Below are 23,138 nucleotides of genomic sequence, written 5' to 3' on the forward strand. Positions count from 1 at the left end.
CCCAGAGGGCTCTTCCAACCTCATTGATTCTGTGATTCTTCCCCAAAGCGTAAAGCCTTAGTAAGGCCTCAGCAAGTCCCAGCAACAGCCCACAGCCCCGCCGGCAGCCTCCCCTCCCGGCGCGGGGCGCTCTGCCCACACAGGGCCCTGGAGGGCAGCGCCGGGCCGCGGGGGGCCCGGGGAGAGGCCGGGGGGGGCGAGGGGGCGCGCCCGGTGACGGGCGGCGTCGGCGCCTGGAGCCCTGTGCCGGGGGGAGCCGAGCCGCGGCCCGGGCAGCTCCGAGTCCCCTTGGCGGGGGCGCGGGTCCGGGGCCGCCATCGCCTCCCCGGGCCCCGCCGGTGCCTCCGCTCCCGCCGCGCACGCGCAGAGCCGCCGCCACCGCCCCCCCCCGCAACGGGCGCGCGCGAGGGAGGGGGCGGGGCCCGGCTGCGCGCGCGGCGGCGGCGGCTCCCTCCCGCCGTTTGCGAGCGACGCTCCGGGCATCGCCGGAGAAAGGCGGCGGCGGAGCGGGCGGCACCGTCTACCGGCAGCACCATCCACCGGCGGCCGCGGCAGGTACCGCGTGAGGGGAAGGGTGGGCTCGAGGGCGGCCGGAGCCCTCCGCTCCGCTCGGCGGGGACCGGCCGCGCCCGCGCCCCCCGCGGCGCCCCGTGAGGGTCGCGCCCTCAGCCCTCCGCTCCCTCCCAGCGCGGGCGCCCCCCGCTCCTCACGCAGGACACCCCCACCCCCGTGGGGCTCCCACCCGGGCCGCAGCCTCCTCCCAGCGGCCCCCGGCTCCCCACAGCACCCGGTAGCCGGCTGCGAGCCTCTCCCCGCCCTCCTCCTCCTCCTCCGCCCGGTGCCTCCCTCAGCGCGGCCGGCCCCGCTCCGTGCCCGCGCACCGGGAGCTGTCCACGCTGCGGGGCTCCGGGCCGGGCGGCGGGGAGCCTCCTCCGGAGCGGGGCCGCCTCGGGTAGCAGCCGGCCCGCGGCGGGGGGAGCGGGGCCCGGGGGAGCCGCGGCCGGGGCTGGGGGCGCAGGAGGCGGCTGCTGGCCCCCCGGCGGGCAGGGGCGGGGAGCGGGGCCCGTTAACCTGCCGGTGAACACCCGGATGTCTTGAAAAAGTCCAAATTATTGTCTCCGGCGCAGTAACGGCTCGGAAGGCGCCTTCCTTCTTTTTTCTTTCTTTTTTTTTTTCTTTTTTTAGCCCATTATACAATTAAGTTTTGCAGATTTATATTTTTTCCCCTCCTTTATCCTTGCTGCTTTATTTGGATGATTTTTTTAGACTTACTACTCGTGGGAAAGGCTAAATGGTTTTAATCCCTGAATGAAGATGCAGTTTTTGGTGCTCCTCAGCCGTGGAGCTGATGTTTCGGGTGACGGATCTCGTCGCTTTTCCCCCCTTGGGTCGTTGTGTTTTGCTTTGACAGGAGAACTCTTAAACTCCCCACTCGCATCCTCGGCGAGTTGCTGAGCAGCAGCTTTGAAACATCTTTGGAAATCAACCTGGTTTTGTTACTCGTTGAGGGATCGGATGATTTAGTGAGAATGTATGCAGGGAGGTTTTTGAAGTGGGCATATAAGTAGGAATCGGATTGCTTGGTAACTACAAATTAAATTTCTTTTTCCCCGAGTCAGAATGACTTCAGCGATGCTTCTTACAGGCGTGATTTTGAAAGCCGGGTTTACAGCACGCTGCAGTCAGCTCTGTGCACTTACAGCTCTTTGTAAGCGCTGTTCGTGGTCATTAGTAATTAAAATGTAAGCCTAAAATTTTCATCTTGCACGTAGAGGACCAAATAAAAACAACCAACCTGTCAAGTAAAAAACAAAACTGTATTTTGTAGGAAATGTGCTCAGCCACTGCTGTGACAAGTAACTAAGTATAAGGTGTGTGTGAGGGGGTGTCTGTGTTTTTAACCTTGTGTACTTTGTGTGACGTTTAATTTTCTTGGTTTCCTCTACCTGCGGGCAGTTAGGCCTTAAAAACGGGACAAATTTTGAGGCAGCAAAGGGAGGAGGGCAGAACATCTGGGTTCAAATGCAGCGGTAATGCCTGCATCAAGTCTTTTAAACTTCGAATTGGCTGTGTCACCAGGAGGGATGGTAGCTCTTGAGACGGGAAAAGCAGAGAGATGGCTTCATTTTATGAAGCTTACTGGGATATGTCATCTGTGATGTGATATCTTTCTTTTTTTCCTGTTTTTTGCTGGGTTTGCTTGCCTCTCTCTTCAGTTGTAACAGGAAAATATGCCCCTGAAGACATTAGTTGTGCTTCTTTCCACGTACCACAGTAGCTGCAGTTCCCATCGTTAGTCATTGTCGTTAATCTTTGGTATCAGTTGATACAGGAATGTTTTCAAGGGTTTTTTTTCTGCTTTTCCAGGATAAACCTGGTAGTGAACAAAGGATGTTTTTACCATTTTCTTAATGCTGTCGTTGTCTGACGTCAGCACCTTGCTAATGATGTTTCCTGACTTTGCTCCATCAGTGCTTTGCTCGTGTGTTTTGTTTGTAAACAGGTGGAAACTAAACTATTGTGTGTGATTAAATCAGCTTCCTTTTATACAGTCTAATTTGTAGCATAATAGTTGCACCCCCTGGCTGTTCAAAATGAGTAATTTGTGTTTGCTGAAATGTTTCTACTCATTTCAGTTGTTCTTTTTCAATAGATTTTGATTAAAATCAGTCACCTTGTACCCCCATCTAATGAGTTTATGCTTATAAAAGTCAGAATTTTTGGTGTTTAATTCCAGTTTGCTTAAAATATTGTGCATCTTTGTGGAGCTTTTATATGTCTTTCATGTCTTGCAGTGAAACTGTGCGTTGTGGATGATGGTAGTGCCTGGAAATGCCCCGCTCATACAGCAGGATCACGCTCTGGAGCCTGACTTAGGACGAGACTCCACGGAGAACTCTGCCATGGGCCCTGACACGGAGCCGGCACCCGAGGAGGTTGGCTCAGAGCTCGAGGAGGTGCGAAAGCTGCGGGAGCTGGTGAGGAGACTGGAGATCCAGAACCAGCACCCGAGAACGAAGGGTAGCAGGGGCGTGCTTGGGACAAACGTGCAAAGTGAGATCCATCCTGGTGTGGGTAACCACGACGCTGGTCTTAATGGGATGGAAATTAACAACAGCATCAACGCGATAACTGAGAAGGAAGAATTGCAGATAATGGCAGATCTGCACAACCAGTTAAGCAAAATAAGACAAGAGGAAGGAGAGAACAACTGCTTAAAAAAACACTTAGGGGTCCGAACGCAGTATAGTTGCAACAGTGCTGCTGAGGAATTGTCTTCCAGCCTGTGTAACGCAGAAATGAAGCCGGATGATAACCTTAGATGTTCTTCATGTATGGATACAAGTAACAGCACAGAGCTCGTGGGAAGCTTGGTCATTGCAGGGATTGATTCCTCAGTTAAAATAAACGAACAAAACCCCAATGAAAAATGTGGAGATCTAGAAAGTCTTCCGAATAACGCAGGTCTGGATGAAGTGAAAGTGTTGGAACTTGAAACTGGCAGTGAAGAAGAAGATTGCTGGTATGTATTTCAGAACTTCAGTAATATACGCTGCTGCTGTTGGGAGTTTCTGTGTTGAGCTGTGCAATAATTTTTAAGGGTATAAAGTGATTTCTATGCAGTGCTTTGATTTTTAGCAGCAAGAATGCAGTTCTCATTATCTTATTATCATATCATTATCTATTACATTTAAGTCCGTTGTGCCAGAGCATTATTTTTTAAAAAAAAAAATCTGTTTAAGGCTTGTATTTCCCCTTTTCTTCCTGATACTGCTGCAGCAAGCACAGAAAACTTATGTAAAACACAGGCTGAGACCTTAGACCAGCTGGAATTTGTGGCTTTTGCTAGCATCTAAGACAACAAATCATTTCCATTTCCTGAGTACTGTTTCTTTGCAGTTAACCCGTCTCTTTTGTTTAGAGACATGAACTGAAACAGATCAGTGGTGTAATCCTCAACTGACCTTACTTTGTAGGACTTCCCACTTCACCAGCAGCCTGGTTTAGAACTTGTTTTATAAATCAGCAGATTAATTTCCCTTGCCCTTCCAAAGCTAGTTAAAGTTCGAGGCTAATTCCAGCTCGTGCAACAGCGATGACTTGAGGTTTTACCTGGAGTTCTTAATTTGTAGGATGGCCTCAGGGATCTGAAACTTGTGTTTCAAAATTGTGTAGCTAGAGATTAATCTGGCAGCAAAGACAGCATTGCAGAGTGGTTGCTGGATACAAAACAGATTTTAAACTGAAAATTCATTAGCTGTTATAAGTGAAGGTAAACTTCTCTGTGTTAATGGACCGGAGCTCAATAACGTAATGACGTCAGCTCAGGTCTAAATTCAAGCTTATATTAAAAACAGGGGGAAAGCATTTTTGAGATGACAAACGAGGGAAGACTGATTTTCAGCATTAGTTTTGGAAAGGAATGTATAAAGTTAGAAGTGTTCCTCAAAACTGAGTTTCTTCATGTGCTTTCTTGGGCATTCAGAAAGTCCATTCACTCGCCTCTCCTGGCTGCACGTGGTACAAGTGACTTCTCGTTTGTTTTTAACTCCTACTGCCAGTCACCTTTGGTTTGTTTTTCTTTGCAAGCATTCTTTTAAACCCCAAATACTGCCTCTAACTTGATCACTGAAACATACCTAATGAGCATTTTGAGATTTCTTAAAAAAAACAACCCCAAAACCCCAAACAAAAACAAGCAAACAAAAAAAAAAAGGAATATATTTAACAAGTTGAATTTGGAAGACAGGCTTCATTATTTCCATGTCAGTGAAAACAGCTAGTTTTATATTTGTGTTTATGTAGCCTGTGACATGAGAGATTCTTCAAATTATATTGACTTGGTAAAGAAACCAGACGGTGTCTGAGATTTACAGGGGCAGTGAATATTGTCCAATGCAGTCAGGAGAGATTCTGCACCCAGGGGCTCCGTTTATCAACCTTTCCTTGAGTGGTGGCTGATAAGGTGGTTCTTCTTTGCCAGGTACCCTTCTCACTAGACCTTATAGGATCTTCCTGGTTTTGAGACTTCTGTTTTCTTGTCAAATTTGGTTAATGAAGGCTAACAGATTAGAAAGAGGCACCCCAAGGAGCTTAAATAAAGGTGGTATTACAGAGCTCTTGTGCAAGCACTGTTATCATAAATTACCTTTGATCATGCGTTCTGTCAGCAGTAACCAGAACACAGTGGTGGTGTGGGGTTTTTAAAAAAAAACAAACAAAAACCGTAATGCTGTATGGATTTGGCATCAACTTTAATACGGTGGCTTTGCTGATGGGGGGGAATTTTGTACTGCCTGGGTGGAAGTAATATCTCAATGTGTTAAGCAGTGTGTTGGTCAAAGCGAACAGCTCGCTATGTTGTTATATTTGCAGGCCTTTTTTAATGTTACACAGTAGGAAAAAAAAAAATGTAGCTAAGATTGGAACACATCGTGTGTACTGTGATACTGAGGATTTTTGGCAATTTCTGAGAAATTCCCAGTGGCTTTGTTTTTTCCTGCCACTGCTGAATTGATCCTTTTGGTCTGCTGACCTTTCCCTTAATATCATCTAGCAGAGGGGGTGATGCTTTATACCTTAAAGAACACTAAGAACTCATTTTTTATTCTTTTAGAGTGTGAAAGTGTTTAAAACGGGAGGTGGGGAGCAGGAAGCCTGCAAAAAGAGAAGTTTTAGTTTTTATATCTTCATGTCATTCTAGTTTTAAGAACAGGTCCAAACTTCAGGGTAATTTCTATTGTGGTGTTATGCTTGTGCCCCATGACTTCTGAGTAGGTTTGAAACCTCCAGTTAAGTCTGCAAACCCCCTTGCCCCAGGAGGGCAGAGGCAGAACCGTGAAGGAGTGGGTCAGAGGATTTGTCACTGCTCTCTGCAGGTGCAGACACTCTCAGTTTCTGCGCTGTTTTGAAATTATTGGTTTTATTTGGGTCCAACTTGCAGATGTTTCTGTGCTGCTTCCCTTGGCTTCAGCAGGATTTGCGTGGGGTAAGGTTTTTTTTTTTAAAAACAATATTGCAGTGGCTGAGCTTGTGTGAAACATGAGGCACTGCCTCACCTGCAGCAGCTGTAACTCTGTACTCCTTTGGTGCCTGTCCCTTGACTTGCTTTCTTAGGTCACTTTCTCAAATAGCTGTTCAAAATTGTAAATCTCCTCCAGACCCAATCAAGTGAAAGTCGACTTTCTGTGCTGTTTGAGCTCGGTGTGATGTGTAGCGCAGACGTCAGTCTACAACTACCTGAAGGGAGGTTGTAGTGAAGTGGGAGCTGGCCTCTTCTCCCGGGCAACTAGCGATAGGACAAGAGGACACAGCCTCAAGCTTCGCCAGGGGAGGTTCAGGTTGGACATCAGGAAGAATTTCTTTACAGAAGGGGTCATTAGCCATTGGAAGGGGCTGCCCAGGGAGGTGGTGGAGTCCCCATCTCTGGAGGGGTTTAAGAAAAGCCTGGATATGGCACTTAGTGCCCTGGTCTAGTTGCCATGGTGGTGTCAGGGCAACGGTTGGACTCGATGATCCCTGAGGGCTCTTCCAACCTGGTTGACTCTGTGACTCTGTGACCTCGTTTGTCTTCCTTAGCGTTTGTCATCCTTAGATACTCCCTGTATACAAGAATTAAGTTGTGGGTTTCTGTGTGTTTAGTTTATTGTTCGTCGTGCCGTGATTTGTGTTTTGCTGGTTGTCAGTTATTTTTCCTGGTAAGACTTGGGAGAGAGAATTTTGACTTGGAATTACGATGAAATGATTCAAATTCCAACCCTCTCTGAACTGTAAAGTTCTTATTAATGTGTCACTGGATGAAAGAGGGAGAGAGAAAGAAATGGCAGAAGTGAAAAGCCTTAAACTTTTCCAACGCTCTTTCTCCTTTTTGCTGGATTAGACCATTTTTGCCTCCATCTCCTTTGATGAAGGAACACCAAACTTTCTGTCCATGCCTCACCTGGAACAACTTCAGGTTTTCTCCTTGACGGAAGGACAGAGGCCCTTGGACACGTCTCCTCAGTATTGCTGCTGCTTAAGATCTTGATCCCAGTGGTAAAACTGCCAGCGGTTCAACACGGGGCTTCAGATAAACTTTTATGTATGTTGTTCTGCTTTTTAAAAAAAAAACATAACAATCAAGCAAATCCATGTCACAGAGCCATTTCTTTACCTTTCTTTTAAGTTGCTGAGTTCCTTTTGGGACAATATGTGAAATATGATGGGTGCATCCACGGTGTACAGGTTACTCAGCCTAACGTGGTCCTGTTTTTTTGTGGAGTGAGGAGAAGGAATCCATACATCACTCAGGTGAATCCCTATGTTGCTGCTATATCCACGCCTCACAGTTTTCCTTCCCAAAAGCCTGTCTTTCAACTGCAAACAGGTTGTGCTGCCTTGACCTTCGTGTTGTCTCCTGCTTGAATCCCCAAGTTCAAGGCAGCAAGCAGGGTGCCCTTAAATAGTCTTTGTAGGAAGAAGGAGCATAGTTTGCTCAAATAAATTACTATTTAGGAATTTCCTGGGAGTGTGTGTTTCAGCCCTAGCCCCATGTCCAGTGGCCTTCTGTATTAATGTCTTAAGGCATTTAATTCAATTACTGCAGGGTATCATCCTTGTTAGCTGCTTGTACCACCACAGATAGGACCAAAGTTTCCAGAGAAGTTCCATCAAGGGAGGATGTGCTTCTGCCCAAAGTTCAGGTGTTATACCAATATAGCATCAGGAAAAATAGGGCATCTTGTGCTTCTAATTTGGGGGAGAACTTTAACTCTCTGTATAATCAATTTGTACATTTCCACAGGGGCCACGCAGTAGTTTGCAAGGTCTTCATTTCTCAGACATCTTATGGAAACCTTCTAGAGGTATTTTTAACAATGGATCAGTTAGCTCCGTGCATTAAATGTGCATTAAATATGCATTAAATAACATACAGATGACTCATCAGAAACATTTCCTGATTGTCTCGGTGGTTTGATAGTGTGTTACCCGTTTGTGCTGGCGGCAGCTCGCTCTTACCGTGGTCTGGGTGATGTGTCTCGCTGTGCCCAACCTCTGCATAGGTGGGCTCCTTCAAAACCCTTCTGCGCAGCTTTGAGATAGCATTACTGTCCTGGTTTCGTGGGGATAAAATTATAGAATCACTTTTCTGTTCCATGTTGTTCCAGTCTGTGCCCAGCAGTGGGCTGGTGATCGAGGCCATGAGCACTTAAACCCAGGGCAGCTGCCCCAGGCTGGCCCCCAGGTGTGTGCTGGGACATTGACCTCAGGGTCACTATAAATGGGGAAGCTGCTGGGCATGGGGGCTCTTGGCTCTGCTCTCTTCTCCATCCTTGTCCTCAACGGTTGCTATCCCTGGAGGAACTTGCCACCACTCTATGAGCTAAGTATAACTTTGTGTCTTTTGTATTAGCATCAATATTGGTTTTCTTATTTTATTAAATCCTCAGGTTGGACATTAGGAAGCATTTCTTCTCAGCAAGGGTCATTAGCCATTGGAAGGGGCTGCCCAGGGAGGTGGTGGAGTCACCATCTCTGGAGGTCTTTAAGAAAAGACTGGACATGGCACTTAGTGCCCTGGTCTAGTTGCCATGGTGGTGTCAGGGCAATGGTTGGACTCGATGATCCCAGAGGGCTCTTCCAACCTCACTGAGTCTGTGATTCTGTTTAAACTTCAACCCACGAGTCTCCCTCCTTTTCCCAGTTCCCTTTCTTGGTTGGGGACGGGTGTTGAGTGATAGAACAACTTGGGTATTGTTTAGCCCTGGGTGCAGGCTAAATGGAGACAATTGCCATCAGCTTTGTTGCCAGTAACCAGTGCCGGAGTAATCGGAAAGGAAAAATCCACCTGCTTGTCTGAGGCTTGTGTGCAAAACACGACCCTTCGGGTTAAACTGATGGTGGAGGCTTAAAGCGACTGAGCTCTTAATGAAGTGCTTGAGGTGTTGGCTCACGGTTCCTCCTGTAAAATGAGGTGTGGGCCCGGTAATGTGTGAGCTCAATTGTGCTGCCAGAGCGAGGGGGAAAAGCCTTGTTGTGTCGCTGCAAGACTGCTACAGCTGCTGCTCAGCACCCCGGTGCAGGGCGTGTGTAATACAGCTCTTACCTTGTCCCACGAGGTGCCTTTTGATCATCTTACAGGCTCTGGGCTGTGTCATGAGATTAAGCTAATGCGATGTTTAGAGCTGCTGTGACTTAGTGACTGGAGTTTTGGTGTTGCATTCAGCAGGATTAGGCACTAGAGAGACACGAGACAGTGGTGCCTCTTCTGGGCTTTGCAGTACAATATTTTTCCTCTCTTTCCAATTTCTGTTTCTTGGGAATAAAGGCTCAAACCTCTCCTTGGGCTAATGCTGTCATGGTTTTGTGTGGAGTGTATTCCACAGGATTTCTCCTTGTACGTCTTGGCATTTCAAGACCTGGACAGTGTTGTTTCACTGTTGCTTTTCACAACGCTATATTGTCAATATTGATATTTGTGTTCAACAGGAGTGTTTAGATTTGAGATTAGAACAGCATAGGCACAGTAATAAATCTGAAAATCAACTCTCTGAAGTCTGATATATAAAGGAAAGGAAAATGAATGCATTATCTCTTTGAAATCACAGAGTCAATGAGGTTGGAAGAGCCCTCTGGGATGATCGAGTCCAACCATTGCCCTGACACCACCATGGCAACTAGACCAGGGCACTAAGTGCCATGTCCAGGCTTTTCTTGAACACCTTCAGAGATGGTGACTCCCCCACCTCCCTGGGCAGCCCCTTCCAATGGCTAATGACCCTTGCTGAGAAGAAATCCACGCTTTATAGAAGAATTAGCTGCCTTCTTAGCACTTTATGGAGACATATCTTATAAACCTGAATTGTTCAAACATATTTAGCTACCCCAGGTCTCTTTCTCCTTGCAACTCAAAGGTCTGAAAATCAGTGTAATGTCTGCCATTTTTGGGACCGCTGTCGCTACTGGTGCTAAGTGCTGTGGACGATGTGTAATAAACCAAGCATGTGTCTTAAAAACTGAGCTTCATTTTATTTTCAGTTTAATTTACTAATGTATTAGTTACAGAGCTTTCTGCAGCCTGAATTCTCTTCTTAAGATCTATAGATTTACTAAGTGCAAATATTCTGCATGATCAGGATCTTAAATTCTCAGGCAGTACTGGCTTGCACTCTTCCAATTGATCTGAGGTGTTACTACATTGTGAAGATGCTTTTTTTTCAGTGCAAGCTGAGAAAGTTGTCCTAGTATTTTCTAGATTCTTGGGGGTTTTTATTTAAAGCAGCATTTTCAAAATCAGACAATAGTGGCCATTAACTCCCATTAATCCTCCTGTGACACTGACCCCAAAAGAAAAATAGTATCTCTAGAAGATGCTCTGCTTTCAGTACATTGGAATATGTCAGAATAAAGCGTGAAGAATCCCACAAATTTATTTTTGAGTGCCTGCATTCTTAAAGGAAGAAAACTCATGTTGTGCTTGCTGCACAACTAAAACTACTTGGCTCTGACCAGAGGTGCATTTCAGAAAACACTTTATATGGGGAAGTGAAACACATACACTAGTAAGCAAAACTAGAGATGCTTTATCTAAGGGTTTCCTCACAGAAGCCGAAGAAAATCTTATTTAATATTATGCAGCAACACCCCAATACATCAAATTGAGAATATATGCCCAAATGTTTACTTTCTGCATCTTGGTTTAGCCCCTGTAACTATCTAAATAACTTGTCATTTGTGATTTGACAATAGAAAATATTCAAAGCCGAACCTTTTGCCCTTTAAACAGAACATGCTTCACACCCAAACCGCTGAGCTATAGGCGCAAAATGCAAGGTAAAGCTTGTTCAGTGATGAGGGATTTGTTAAACCCAAAAGACTTTGGCTGACTTGCAAACTGGCAGTCAAATATGTCCTTAATGGCATGCCTGAGAACATTTTTTCCAGTGCTTATTGGATTAAGTTAACCTGACAAATCAAACAGCCTTAGAGGATAAAACTACCAGAAATAAAATTCTGCATATTTTTAAATAGAGCAGGGTGAGTTCAGCTTATCACACAGCCTCAAGCTTCGCCAGGGGAGGTTCAGGCTGGACATCAGGAAGCATTTCTTCTCAGCAAGGGTCATTAGCCATTGGAAGGGGCTGCCCAGGGAGGTGGTGGAGTCACCATCTCTGGAGGGGTTTAAGAAAAGCCTGGACATGGCACTTAGTGCCCTGGTCTAGTTGCCATGGTGGTGTCAGGGCAATGGCTGGACTCGTTGATCCCAGAGGGCTCTTCCAACCTCATTGATTCTGTGATTCTGTAAAAACCTCTTGCAGATGAAAGGCAGTTTTAGTCCAGCTAGAAATGTGATGCTGCATTAACCTGGGCGCTTGCAGTGGCCAGGTGGCTCATGGATGATGGCGCTGGGTGGGGATAGCCCCTGGTGAAAGGTGGCTTTTGGTTCTTAATATTATGTCCAGAAAAATATTCACTTCTGGTTTAGCTTCTCAGCTGGTGGGGTGCAGCGCTCCAGGAGAATAAGCTCTGCCAGCAGATTTTGAGAAGTTATCTCATGAAGTATGTTGAACCCTTCCCCAAAGCTACTTAAAAAGGCAAATAGTAAACCTGGTGCTGTGAAATCAAACCAGAATTCCTCTTTTTTTTGTAAGTTGCTTGTCAGTGCTCTGAAAAATTGAGTTGTGCTGATTTAATTGAGTTTAGTGAGACCATTGCTTGCCAATAGACTTGTCAGCTGGAAGATGGGAGTGCTCTGGCAGGCTGCAGAGGACACGGACACCCTGCCCTCCTCCACGTGGAAAGGGTTCTGGCCATCAAACAAGTGTTATCGTTTTCAGCTGACACAGTCCTGGGTAGAAACATGATTAGAAGCATGGAAGGAGCTGGGCAGAAGTAGAGCAGGATTTTCTCCCTTAACCTAAAATACGTGAAGAACAGCGTGACCTGCCCTAAGGAGGCTGTTGGCCTCTTTTTTGTTTGATGGTTTTATTGCTGCTTTTTTGGTCTGAACTGGAAAATAAATCCAGAGAGAGAGCACTTTGCTGCCTCTTATTGGGTCTGAGTGGCTGTAATGCTCATTTACCGTGCAGAAATGCAGCGAGAGAGGCTTGTGGGGTCTTTCAGAAAAGATAACGTTGTGCATTCAGGAATATTTGTGTTCGTGTTTCTCAGCATTTATTTTGTCAGTAGCAAATTAGCTTTTGGATTTTCTTATTTGCGTGTGGCTTTGTGTAAAGCTTGGCATGAAAAAGCTTCTGTATGAGATGTGACTGAAGAGACTGAATCTCTACTCCCTGAAGAAGATGGGTCTGGCCAGGGGCAGGGATATTATTAAGATCGGTGAAGTCATGAGTGGCATGTCAAGAAGCAATGGAGAATAATTACCTTCTGCCTGTATGCCATCCCCCAGGACCCAGACAGTATCAGGAGTACATCGCAGGCGACCTTCGCAGAGCGAGCACGGGGAGGGGGTTGTGGTGCCTTGTGGGAGTCATCGCAGTAGGGTGCTGTAAAATCACTGAAAAATATCGTTTTGAGAGCTGTTACATACAGAGCTTCTCAATCTGATAGCCTAAAATTGCAAAATCTTGGGGGTCTGGGACAGCTTTCTGCGTCGGTACAGCTTTGGGGTCGATTATTTCTATACTCGCCCTTACCTGGGTACAGGATGGGAAACAGGGTGATAGGCTGGGGAAGGGTCTGGAGGGTCTGACCTCCGAGGAACGGCTGAGGGAGCTGGGGGTGTTTAGCCTGGAGAAGAGGAGGCTCAGAGGTGACCTTAGTGCAGTCTACAACTACCTGAAGGGAGGTTGTAGCGCAGTGGGAGTCGGCCTCTTCTCCCAGGCAACTAGCGATAGGACAAGAGGACACAGCCTCAAGCTTGGCCAGGGGAGGGTCAGGTTGGCCATGAGGAAGCATTTCTTCTCAGCAAGGGTCATTAGCCATTGGAAGGGGCTGCCCAGGGAGGTGGTGGAGTCACCATCTCTGGAGGGGTTTAAGAAAAGCCTGGACATGGCACTTAGTGCCCTGTCTAGTTGCCATGGTGGTGTCAGGGCAATGGTTGGACTCGATGATCCCAGAGGGCTCTTCCAACCTCATTGATTCTGTGTGTTAGACGGACATTTTGATACTGGTACAATACTTTAAATATCCCAGTTGTTTGTATGTTTTATTTTAGCTAAACATTGCTTTCGTGGATAGGACATAAGGGTCACAGTATACAACTTAAACTTGATTTTTTTCCCCTGTGTTTAATTTGGGTAACTTTCCTATCCCTTACTGTTAGGCATGCTTTAGTAGATGCTACGTCGGAGGCTGTATGCTTTGAGTTAATGAGCAATTTTACTGTCTCCTTTTTTTTTTACTCTCTCCTTTCCATCCTTGCAAAGGCTCTATGTGTCCCCAAGAAAATCTACCCAAGATCCGAAGACGGACTCGCCTTTAAAGTGGTGCCGACAGGTGTTGGACAATCCCAGCCCCGAGACAGAAGCAGCCTGCCGAACTCTTCTGAACAGACTGGACCAAGGTGTGTAAACCATGAGCATTGCTGCTCCCAGTGTCTTTCATTTCCAGTTGTGTGCTTTGCATTATTGAGAAACAGTAAAAGTGAAGGAGACACGAAGTTTGCGGTTGCTGGAGTGGGGAATATCTGCAGAGGCAGCACATCAGATGTTGTGCTCTTGGGGCCTGCTTGTACAGCCGTGTTTGTTATTGTACAAAATCCTCCCTGCTCTTGGTTTACACTGGTGATGCCTCAGCTGGTGGAGGTAAGAGATCGTTCTGTAAACGTTGAGAAAACGGTGCTGATTACAAGGAATAGACGAAACACACTGAACTGTGATGTTTTGTCTGTGGTTTTTTTAAGACACAAACATTCGCCAGGGGAGGGTCAGGTTGGACATTAGGAAGCATTTCTTCTCAGCAAGGGTCATTAGCCATTGGAAGGGGGCTGCCCAGGGAGGTGGTGGAGTCACCATCTCTGGAGGGGTTTAAGAAAAGCCTGGACATGGCACTTAGTGCCCTGGTCTAGTTGCCATGGTGGTGTCAGGGCAATGGTTGGACTCGATGAGCCCAGAGGGCTCTTCCAACCTGATTGAGTCGGTGACTCTGTTTCTACCTATCTGTAGCACATCACCTGGAATCCACCCAGTGGACATCCTGCCTTTGGCTTTTCAAAGCATTCTGGGTTTGCAGGCAAAATGTGCGAGTCCTGGGCTGAACTGCTGATAGCCAAGGCTGAGGGGTCTGGAGTGACTAATCCTGTGCTGTATTGTGTAGCTTTCTGTATCACACAGCGCTCCGAGGCTGACCCTGCAGCTGGAGGGCTGACTCGTTCCCTCATTTTCTAACAACTCGTCACTGAGGAGCGCTGCAGAGCAGGACATGCTGCAACCTCCTCTGTCTCGTTTGACTCGAGAACATCTAAACGCAAAAGCTGTGGTTAATGTTTGAAAAAGTGCAGTTTCTGGGAGAATTAATGTTTTCAAGTTCAGTGATGTTCTTAACTGCTGAAAACACATCCCCAGGTTTGGTACGAGAGCTGTTGTCTGCCTGGGTTTGTCTTCAATTTGACCTCGGTGATCTGAAGTCTGAGGGGCCGCTGGTTTGTTTCAGTTTGGTTTGGTGGTTTGGTTTTGTTTTAAGTTTACATACTAACAGTGTTTTGGCACTGCTTGTAATCAGGCTTATTTTGAGTTTAGCCTTGAAATTCCTGATTTGAGATAACTGGAAGTTTATTTACTTTTATAAACCCTCTGTGCTTAAAAATCTGAATGAAGATTCATTTGATTAACTCTTTGCTTTCTGTCTGTATCAGGCTGTAGTTGTACTCTATCACTCCTTTTTAAGCAGAATAGTCTGACCTTGTATTTGTGGGGGAAATAAGACTATTTATGTAGTGAGTCTTCATTATTTTCTTAGCTACTCTTAGTGGTAAGTGTTCGGTGGGCAATTCAGCAGCCCCTTGAATACACACAGATCACAGACAGAGTCATTCCTTAGCGTTTGGAGCTGCTTATTCCAGGTTCAGTAAGCACAGATGCACGACGTTTTGCTGCCTGGCTTCGTTTTGATGGCTTCATTAACTCATAAATGAGTCTGCGTGCTGAATAAATATTTCAGAACGGTTGTTTCTCATAGTGATTTGCTCTCCTTTTAGTGGAAAGGCGTGGCTTTTGTGTGTTAATGCTGCTTTGATTCCATCAGTAAAAATTCAAAGTAACACGTGTGTAAACAAAGTTCCGTGGAGTTCTTTAAAATGAAGATGGGGTGTAGAAGGGACAGATATTTATGAAAAAAGTTGTCTTTGAAGACCAACACTGAAGCTTTCAGAAACGTGTGGCTTCTTTAAAGCCAGCTTTGTCAGTAGTTATTCTTGGAATCCTTCAGAAGTGACAAAACAAGTTAAAGGGGAGCGTGAGCAAGGGAACAGGCGCTGCCTTTGCCTTCCTACATCTTGTAACTGACACCACCAAGATGTCTTATTTGAAGTACATCTGTTACAATATTTAATCTTGTTTGATCTTATGCCTTTCTTTAATCTTATGCTCTTTGTTTTTAAAAATAATTTGATAACCTTTATGGCTGTTTTTGTATTTTTCCTTCTAGCCCAGTAGATGGAAAAACCTGTATTGCAGTCCACTGGCATCACCAAGCGCTCATAACTTGAATACAGAGACAGGCTCCTGTAGCAATGCACTAAACTCTCCCGGGCATCTCAAATCGACTAACAAAGCACTACTAACCTGTGGCAGCTCAGGTATGGCATGTCAGTAGAGCAGTGCAAACCTGTAGTGTGTAAAATGCAAGGAGTATTACTAATTGACACAGGGAAAAGTTGTCAAGAGATGCGAGTCCGCCCATGGGGTTTTCTCCTTTTAATTTGGTCACTTACTGACCCAGGTTTTATCTGTTACGGGGGAGAAAACCTCCTTGCATTCTAAATGTCTTGTAGTTATTTCATGGTTTTGTTTTTATAACTTTCTATATATTTATAAATTGTTCTAATTTTAAGTGACTTAGAAAACAGCTGTTGAGGCAAAAAAATATAATGTTATCATATGTAGGTGTTAACTTTATGAAGTTACTTGGATTCAGTTTTCTGGCTTGAGAGTTTCTGAAGTTTCTTTTGAAAATACTGATTAATGTAGGCAAACAGGAAAGCAGCCTCGTGCTTTACGATAAAAGATGGAGTCTCCAGGATATGCCTTTAACTGGCTGAGCATGCAGCTAAACACAAAATAACAAAAGCTTTCCACCAGACTGAATTGTGTTTGGAGTAAGATTTCCTACCTTAGAGGCAACTTACACAAAGTTCTTGTTAGAAGCCTGTATTTGAGGGTATGGTAATGAAGCTGCTCCTAAATGGCTTGGCCCTAAGTCTGGCTTTGCATTTAGTCTGTGAGCCTGGATGTTCTCACAGCTGCAGGTAGCTTTTGAGATCTGGTTTTCTGCTGTAAATAGAAATTAACACTTATCTCTCTTGCAAACAGAGAGATGCACGGAGGACTGGTTATTTTTGCAAGCTGAATTCTGCAGGGAAAAATCTCTACATCAAGTTCTTGTTTTTAATATGAGGTTGGTTGGCAGTCGAGATGTCTGACCACCTCTTCACACAGAAACAGTTAGTGGTATGTAAACCCAAAGTGTCTGGGCAACTTCTAGACTTCTTCATTCACTCTGCAGATCTCCTGAAGCTGTCAAGGGTACCCAGTAAAAAGCCAAGTATAGAACAGGCTTTGTCCGTGTGGGATTGTACACAGGAGTTCACTTCATCTCTTTGGTGGCTCTTCCCATGTGACTTGTGTAAGTGCTGACATGAGTTTAAAGTTCACTGTCAACTTGGGTGACTCCAATCTAATTTTATTTCTAAGAAGAATGGAGCTTCCCTACCGTTCAAATGAAAAATGTTTAACAGTCACTTCCCTTGAAAACTAAACAAAACCCTTTTACAAAATCCAGATGTGTATTTTGAAGTTTCTGTAATGAAAACCATAATCAGTTCATCTTGCAATGTTGAGCCACACCAGTTTTTACTGATGAAAGCACGTGAATGTTTTTCTTCCCCTCCTTGGCTGTTTTTAAGCAGACCTGCAATTTGAAATGCAACAACCAAACTAAACACTCACAGCTGAATTGGGAGCTTTGCTTTTTAAAAAGCTGTATTAAAAATACAGCATTTTATATTAAAGAAGGTGTTAGTTACAGCAGGAAACCTGCTTATCCATCATACTGCATCCTACAGGTGCAATCCCTGCTCTCACGTTGGCTTTATTTCAGCTGCTTACGACGTCTTTTCCTGACACAGAAGGAAAGAAATGGGATTATGTTTTACAGCTGTGGAGGGTCTTGACGTGGAGTGTGTATTTGTGTAACACACACACACGCCCCTACACTACAGTCACATTTCTGTCGCTGTATCATGTAAGCACCTTAAACTGGAAAAACTTCCAGTTTAGGAATCTGAGGCTTTACTGGTACAAAGCAGTTTGCTCAGTGTCTGTGTAAGAAATTTGTTTTACGCCTGGACTTCAAACGTGTGTTTTCTGTCTCATCAGTTATTACTCTTCAAATCTGGTTGAAGAAATAATGTTGGCAACCTGCTGCTTTTTCCTGCCTGGCTGGAATTAACCATTCTTTGCAAGGGTTGCTTGTTGCTTTTTATTTAAGTGATGATCTCGAATCCCTGCTTGAGCAGGATTTGTATTTCTTAAGCCTGCTCTAGCTGAAAGTGATGCTAAGTGCTCTTAGACTCTTGCATATCTACTGGCTTTATCTGATCCTCTGCCAGATCAGGGGGTTTAATTTGTTTTTTTTAGCAGGTCTGGATCTATATAGCACTAATTGCAACCTTGTCTTGGAATTATGTTAAGGTCGTGATGTACTCTCCTAAAATAGCTCTGTAAGTTACATCGTAGTAGGTGTCTGTGTTCAAGGGTTAGTAATTAGTAATGAATATAAAATTCAAAATATTATGGTATTTTGTACCGTGTAGCCTAGATAAGCACATTTGCCATGTAGAGGTTTTACATTCCTGAATCTTTCTGTGCTTCCAAAAATTTTTCTAGCAATGGTGGGTTTTTTGTTGTTCTCGTCTCTCTGTTTCAGTAGCAAGTAGTAGTATTCTCCTGCCATGGAAAATACTGACTTGCTTGACTTAAGAAAAAGCACTAACAGGTAAAAGTTTGCACTCTAATGATGATTGTGATGATATCTTTATTATTATTCTTCAAAAGGAAAATTATTTATTGCTCTTCCTAATGCCTGGAAAAACTCCCCTGGTGGAACGATCCTTCCAGCTTGTTTTTTATGACCTGCTTGTATGACCAAGCTACGTCCTTCCCTGTAAGAGAGAGTTTGGTTTATGATGAGAGGAGAAAAAAAATGGATAAACCTGAGGAATGGGGAGGAGGGAATCTAGTGTAAACTCTACTTTGCATAAGCAGATTGCAGGACTGATTTTTGAGGTACTGTGCTGTGAAAGCCAGTTGGATCCTTTTACTCCTTTGTCACCAACACCCTAGTAAACACTTTGTATAATTTTGCTGCTTAATATCTAGATCAATAGTTGCCCCTTTCTCAAATAAGCAGAAATAATACTGAGCTTTGGAAGGATGTTTCTAAGCTCAGAATTACCAAGCATCCCTTTGCCACCTTCTGGACAGAAGTCCACAATATTTTCTGTGCACAGAGACACTGTCTGCAGAAAACTGCAGGTTAAAACACTGAGCGTTGTGTTCTCAAGTAATTTCCAACTTCTTAATTATTATTTCTAGCAGCCATACCCCAACTTCACAACTGCGCTGACTTTATTACCGGAATAAACACTCTGCTGCTCATCCTTGCTTTGGATGTGGATGTCTGAATGCTTTTTCTGTTCCTGTCCTTCCGTCCCAAAGGTTATCTGAGCATGCATTCTGCCCTGAGCTCCCAGTCGTCCGTGGACAGCGAGCTGAGCACGTCTGACGACTCCATCTCCATGGGGTACAAACTGCAGGACCTGACCGACGTCCAGGTTATGGCACGCCTTCAGGAGGAAAGTATGTGACAGCCGTCTCCTTTGCGTTACAGTTTTAGGATTGGAGAGAAATGTCGATGGATTCCAGCTGTTCTTCTCTCCCCTCTTTCCCCAACAAAAAGAATGGATCGTTTGAAATGTTTGTGATTTGCAGGGGCTTCCTTTAAAAATCTACAGACCCAAACTGCCACTTAAACTTAGCAGTTGTGTAACGTTCTTAAGATTACACCTCTTAAAGCAGAGGATAGTCTTGGAGGTAGTATCCAAAGCCCCACTTTGTTAAATCCTCAAAACTCTTCCATCCAGCTTGTCTCTGAAGTACAGGTGATGTTTCACGTGCAGCAGGTTCATAATGGTGGCAGTTTAAACAGCAGCAGCTCACAGTTGCCCATGTGGTTGCTGTCCCCTCACTTGAGCAAACACGAGCAGCTGTGTGACTGACACAGCTGAAAAAATAACCCAGAAAAACCTTTTGCTTGAAAATTTGTGTGAGTTGGAAGAGGTCCTAATTGAAGAGCAAGGTGGAACAAAGTGGTTGGATCTGTTGCTCTGTGCAGATTAATCATTAATTTGATTTACAGGCAATAGAGAATGAAGTTCTGTGTGTCTCTTCTGGAGAACATTTACTTACTTTTAGTACTGTGCCTTTGTAAAATATACTGTGATACAGGAATTGCAATATGAAACCAAAAAGAGCAAAAGACAAATGCTGTTATCACTTTATTACACCTGAGCACAGTTGGATTACAGTGAATAAAGCACCCAACAGCCTTTTTTTATTCTCTAAACTTGAATATTTTCTTATGCTTTGTGATCACTTCAAAAAAAAATGTCAAGGAAATCCTGTCACGTTACAAAGTTTCCAGTGAAATATGGAAAGTGCTTCATCCCCAGAACGATGGAAGCTTTTCATATTTGTATTGTGAAGGGAGAAGAATGAGGAACGCTTGCTTTTTTTTAATCCTTGCCATGAAAGGAGTGCACGGAGAAGAGGGTTTTTCAGAACTTTAACTGACGCCTTTCTCAAAAGTCCCTTCAACTTTGCTAAATTACTTCTTGGTAGGAAGTTGCTTCTATTTTGTTAGGCAAGAAGAGTTAAATAAAGGCGTAAGATGGGGGAGGATCTGTAAGTAAACCAGACAGAGGCACTGTAGATGCCAATAAAAATCAGATGTTTTCTTCACTTGGAGGCAGAAGTTCAGATCTTTGTTTTAACCTGTTGAAATGCTGGTGGGTGCGTCATTCACTGAACTAAAACACACTGTAAATTAGCCCCTATACCTCGTTATCCTAACCAAGTTTGTGTGGCAATATATAGTCCACAGTGACAGCTGCTTGTGTATGTGACAGACAGGGTAATTCAGGTCAGTTTGAATATTAACTCTTTGCTCTAATTAAACAGTACTGATACGGGTGACACCATTCCAGTTTAGAGATTCCATATGCTGGGAGTGTCTTCAGTAAAGGGAGTTATTAACCTGACTCCTTCCAAGGTGAAATGAATCACTGATAAAAGCACTTTTTCTGAGCTCGTGTTGCAGCTGGGTAAGGACTGTCTGGTTTGAAGCAGGGTGACTGTGAGCCGTGTTGCCCTCTACCCCCAGGCCTGCGTCAGGATTGTGCCTCCAGCTCCGCTTCTGTCTCCCGGCGCAGTTCCAGCGCCTCCCTTCACTCTCTGCGCAGAGGTACCTACAGCGACCAGGAGTTCGACACGTACAGCCTCGAGGACGAGGACGAGTACGACTGTTCCCTGTCCTACCGCAGCGCTCACAGATACTCGCCATCCCCGCTCAGTTCACCCCGGTGTCAGTCCCCTTCCTCCAGCGCAGATCACGGCAGGTCATCTGCTTCCCGCATCCGACCCCCGAGGAGAGCTGTGCAAAGCCCCATGCAAGACCGGCTCAAGTATGCAAACAGCGAAGGTGAGCGAGTTGTGAGCTTTTGATGTGAGCCAGTGAAAATAATTTTGACATATACACTTCAAAAGTGCATATGGAAGCTAAGAATTAGTTATTAGTTATTTAATGGCAGCTAAGAATTAGTTACACACTGCCTACTTTAAGTGGGTGTGTTTTTCAAGTGATAGCCTAAACCCTTCTACATCTCCATCACCGCCAGAAGCAGCAAATAAGAGAATTTGCTCTTGCTTTCAGAGGAGATGCGCCACAGCATGCCCAACCTGGCCAGGACGAGCCTTCGAGCCTTGGAGTCTGTGCGGAGCAGTCGGAGCTTGGAGTCAGACCTGCAGGGGCTGAGCAGCCGCATCCCCAGGACGCAGCAGCGGTCGGCAGGTCAGTGCGGCGCCTGCTGCCACCCCGCTGGGGGTCACTCCCGGGTGCCTTTGAACAACTGGACTAAACCCAAGGCCCTTAGAAGGCCATTGACCCTGAAGGGTTCTTAAAATACTCTTAACTGTGTTTTCTTTCCTCTTGTTATTCCGTTTCTAGGTCTGGCTCCCAGTAAGCTCAGGTATTCCTCCGGTGCTGGGCAGCCTCCCTTAACAGTGCGACAGCCCCTGAAGGCAGGGTCAGGCACAAACTCCCTGCTAACACCCAGGCAGCCCGTAAAAGCCTGCAGTTACACAAGCCCTGGTAGTGGAGTTCGAAAACCACCAGCGTCCTCGCTGAATACAGGCTCTGCCAGCAGCACCTGCACTACCAGAAGCAGCAATATGGTCACTGTGGCGAAAAATTCACCCATGAAAGCACGTGGGTCTGTTGGAGGAATCTCGGTGCCCAAGAGCAAGCCCACACCACCCTCCAAGAGGTACGTGTGAGACTTCCAGCCTCACGGACTTGAACGTGTGCCTTTCTGATCTGTGAAATAAACGATGTTCATCTGGGATTTTGAAGTGTGACATGGGTGTAGAGTTGGGTCAGGGCTACTGATGAACGTCAGGTGGAGGGTTGGGGAGCCCTGAAGGAGAGGGCAGGACAGAGCTGGAAGATTCATGGCCGTTAAGTACTTTGCCCCCAGTCAAGCAGCAAAGGGTTGCAGCTCCTGTACATACCTCCCACATAAAATTGTGTGTGTGTATGTGGGAGCTGCCAGGCTGGGACTCAGCAGCTGCTGGGTGAGGTACCCTTTGTACCACGGAATCTGGGACCAAACCAGTCCACAGTTCACTATTCCATCTGTGTAAAAAAAACAAGTGCTTTGTTTAAACAAAACTAATTATCCAGGACAACAAAGAGGCTGAGGCTCAAACTTATTTGTGTAAGAAATGCACATTATGGCACATAGTTGGTGCATACATCTGGTTTGGGGAAGGGAAAAAACTCTTCCAACAGACTAATACACTGTCACTGTTCATATAATAATCTTCTTGATGACCCACTTTGGTGCCTCTGTAACTTTGCTACTGGCAAAATAAGTAAGTTTGGTATTTGGGTGGTTTTTTTTCTTCCTTAGTCTTTAGCCTAGGACTCGAAGTGGGTGTTGATTCAGTATCAGACCAATCAGCAATAAGTACTTGTTGCTTTTTAATGTCCTGGTGTAGCCTTAAATTGAACTGCACCTACTTAATTTAAAAATAAATACTCAAAAGGGAATTTTTAAACTCTTAATTTGTAGAAGTACTCTAAATACAACCTGATTATTTAGTCACACCTACAGGGGAAAAAATATTTCTCTTGGACTGGGTCATGGGAAAAACCCCCACCAGTGTTAATAACTTAGCAGAGATGGATAAATATGTCCCTGTTGTACCCAGTAAGTCACTGGTGTCCCTGAGCTGCCTGCTGTGTCTGTCCTGCTGCCCTCCTGGTGACGTGTGAGCCCGCAGCAGCTTACCTGGGGCAGGCAGATGTTGCCAGGGCCAGAGGACAGATGTTGCAGAAGCCCAATGCAAAGTGAAACCTCCCACACCCCTTCCTGTGTCCATCACCACCTCGCTGGGGACTTTGCTGCCTGGAGCTGTCAGTGACCTTTGGATTTTTGTCTCTCAAGCAGATTCCTTCAGTCAGCGCAGGCCCCTGAGGACGATTCCTGGAAGGAGGGGTGTTACTGACCCAGCGCCGGCCACCCCGCTGGAGCAGACCCCCAGCTGGCTGGGGGGGGAACCAACACTCCAGAGCCCCTCACCCTGGTGTAAATAGTTCCTCTCCTCTTGAAGGCTGACTGTCCTCACCTTCTGCTGTTCTGC

The 23,138-nt window shown here is 45.5% G+C and overlaps 1 protein-coding gene across 1 annotated transcript; it reads left to right on the top strand.

Moving 5' to 3' along the window:
• Window positions 1-487: 487 nt before the first annotated feature.
• Window positions 488-23,003, top strand: LOC137668127 (SLAIN motif-containing protein-like). The gene is made up of 8 exons (XM_068409427.1): window positions 488-555; window positions 2,796-3,523; window positions 13,368-13,504; window positions 18,876-19,016; window positions 20,599-20,916; window positions 21,148-21,285; window positions 21,442-21,760; window positions 22,946-23,003. Exons 2-8 carry the CDS (start codon window positions 2,814-2,816, stop codon window positions 23,001-23,003), a joined length of 1,821 nt encoding a protein of 606 aa, XP_068265528.1. The 5' UTR covers window positions 488-555; window positions 2,796-2,813.
• Window positions 23,004-23,138: the final 135 nt, after the last annotated feature.

This window comes from Nyctibius grandis, chromosome 10 (genome assembly GCF_013368605.1).
Source record: "Nyctibius grandis isolate bNycGra1 chromosome 10, bNycGra1.pri, whole genome shotgun sequence".
Lineage (NCBI taxonomy): Eukaryota > Metazoa > Chordata > Aves > Nyctibiiformes > Nyctibiidae > Nyctibius > Nyctibius grandis.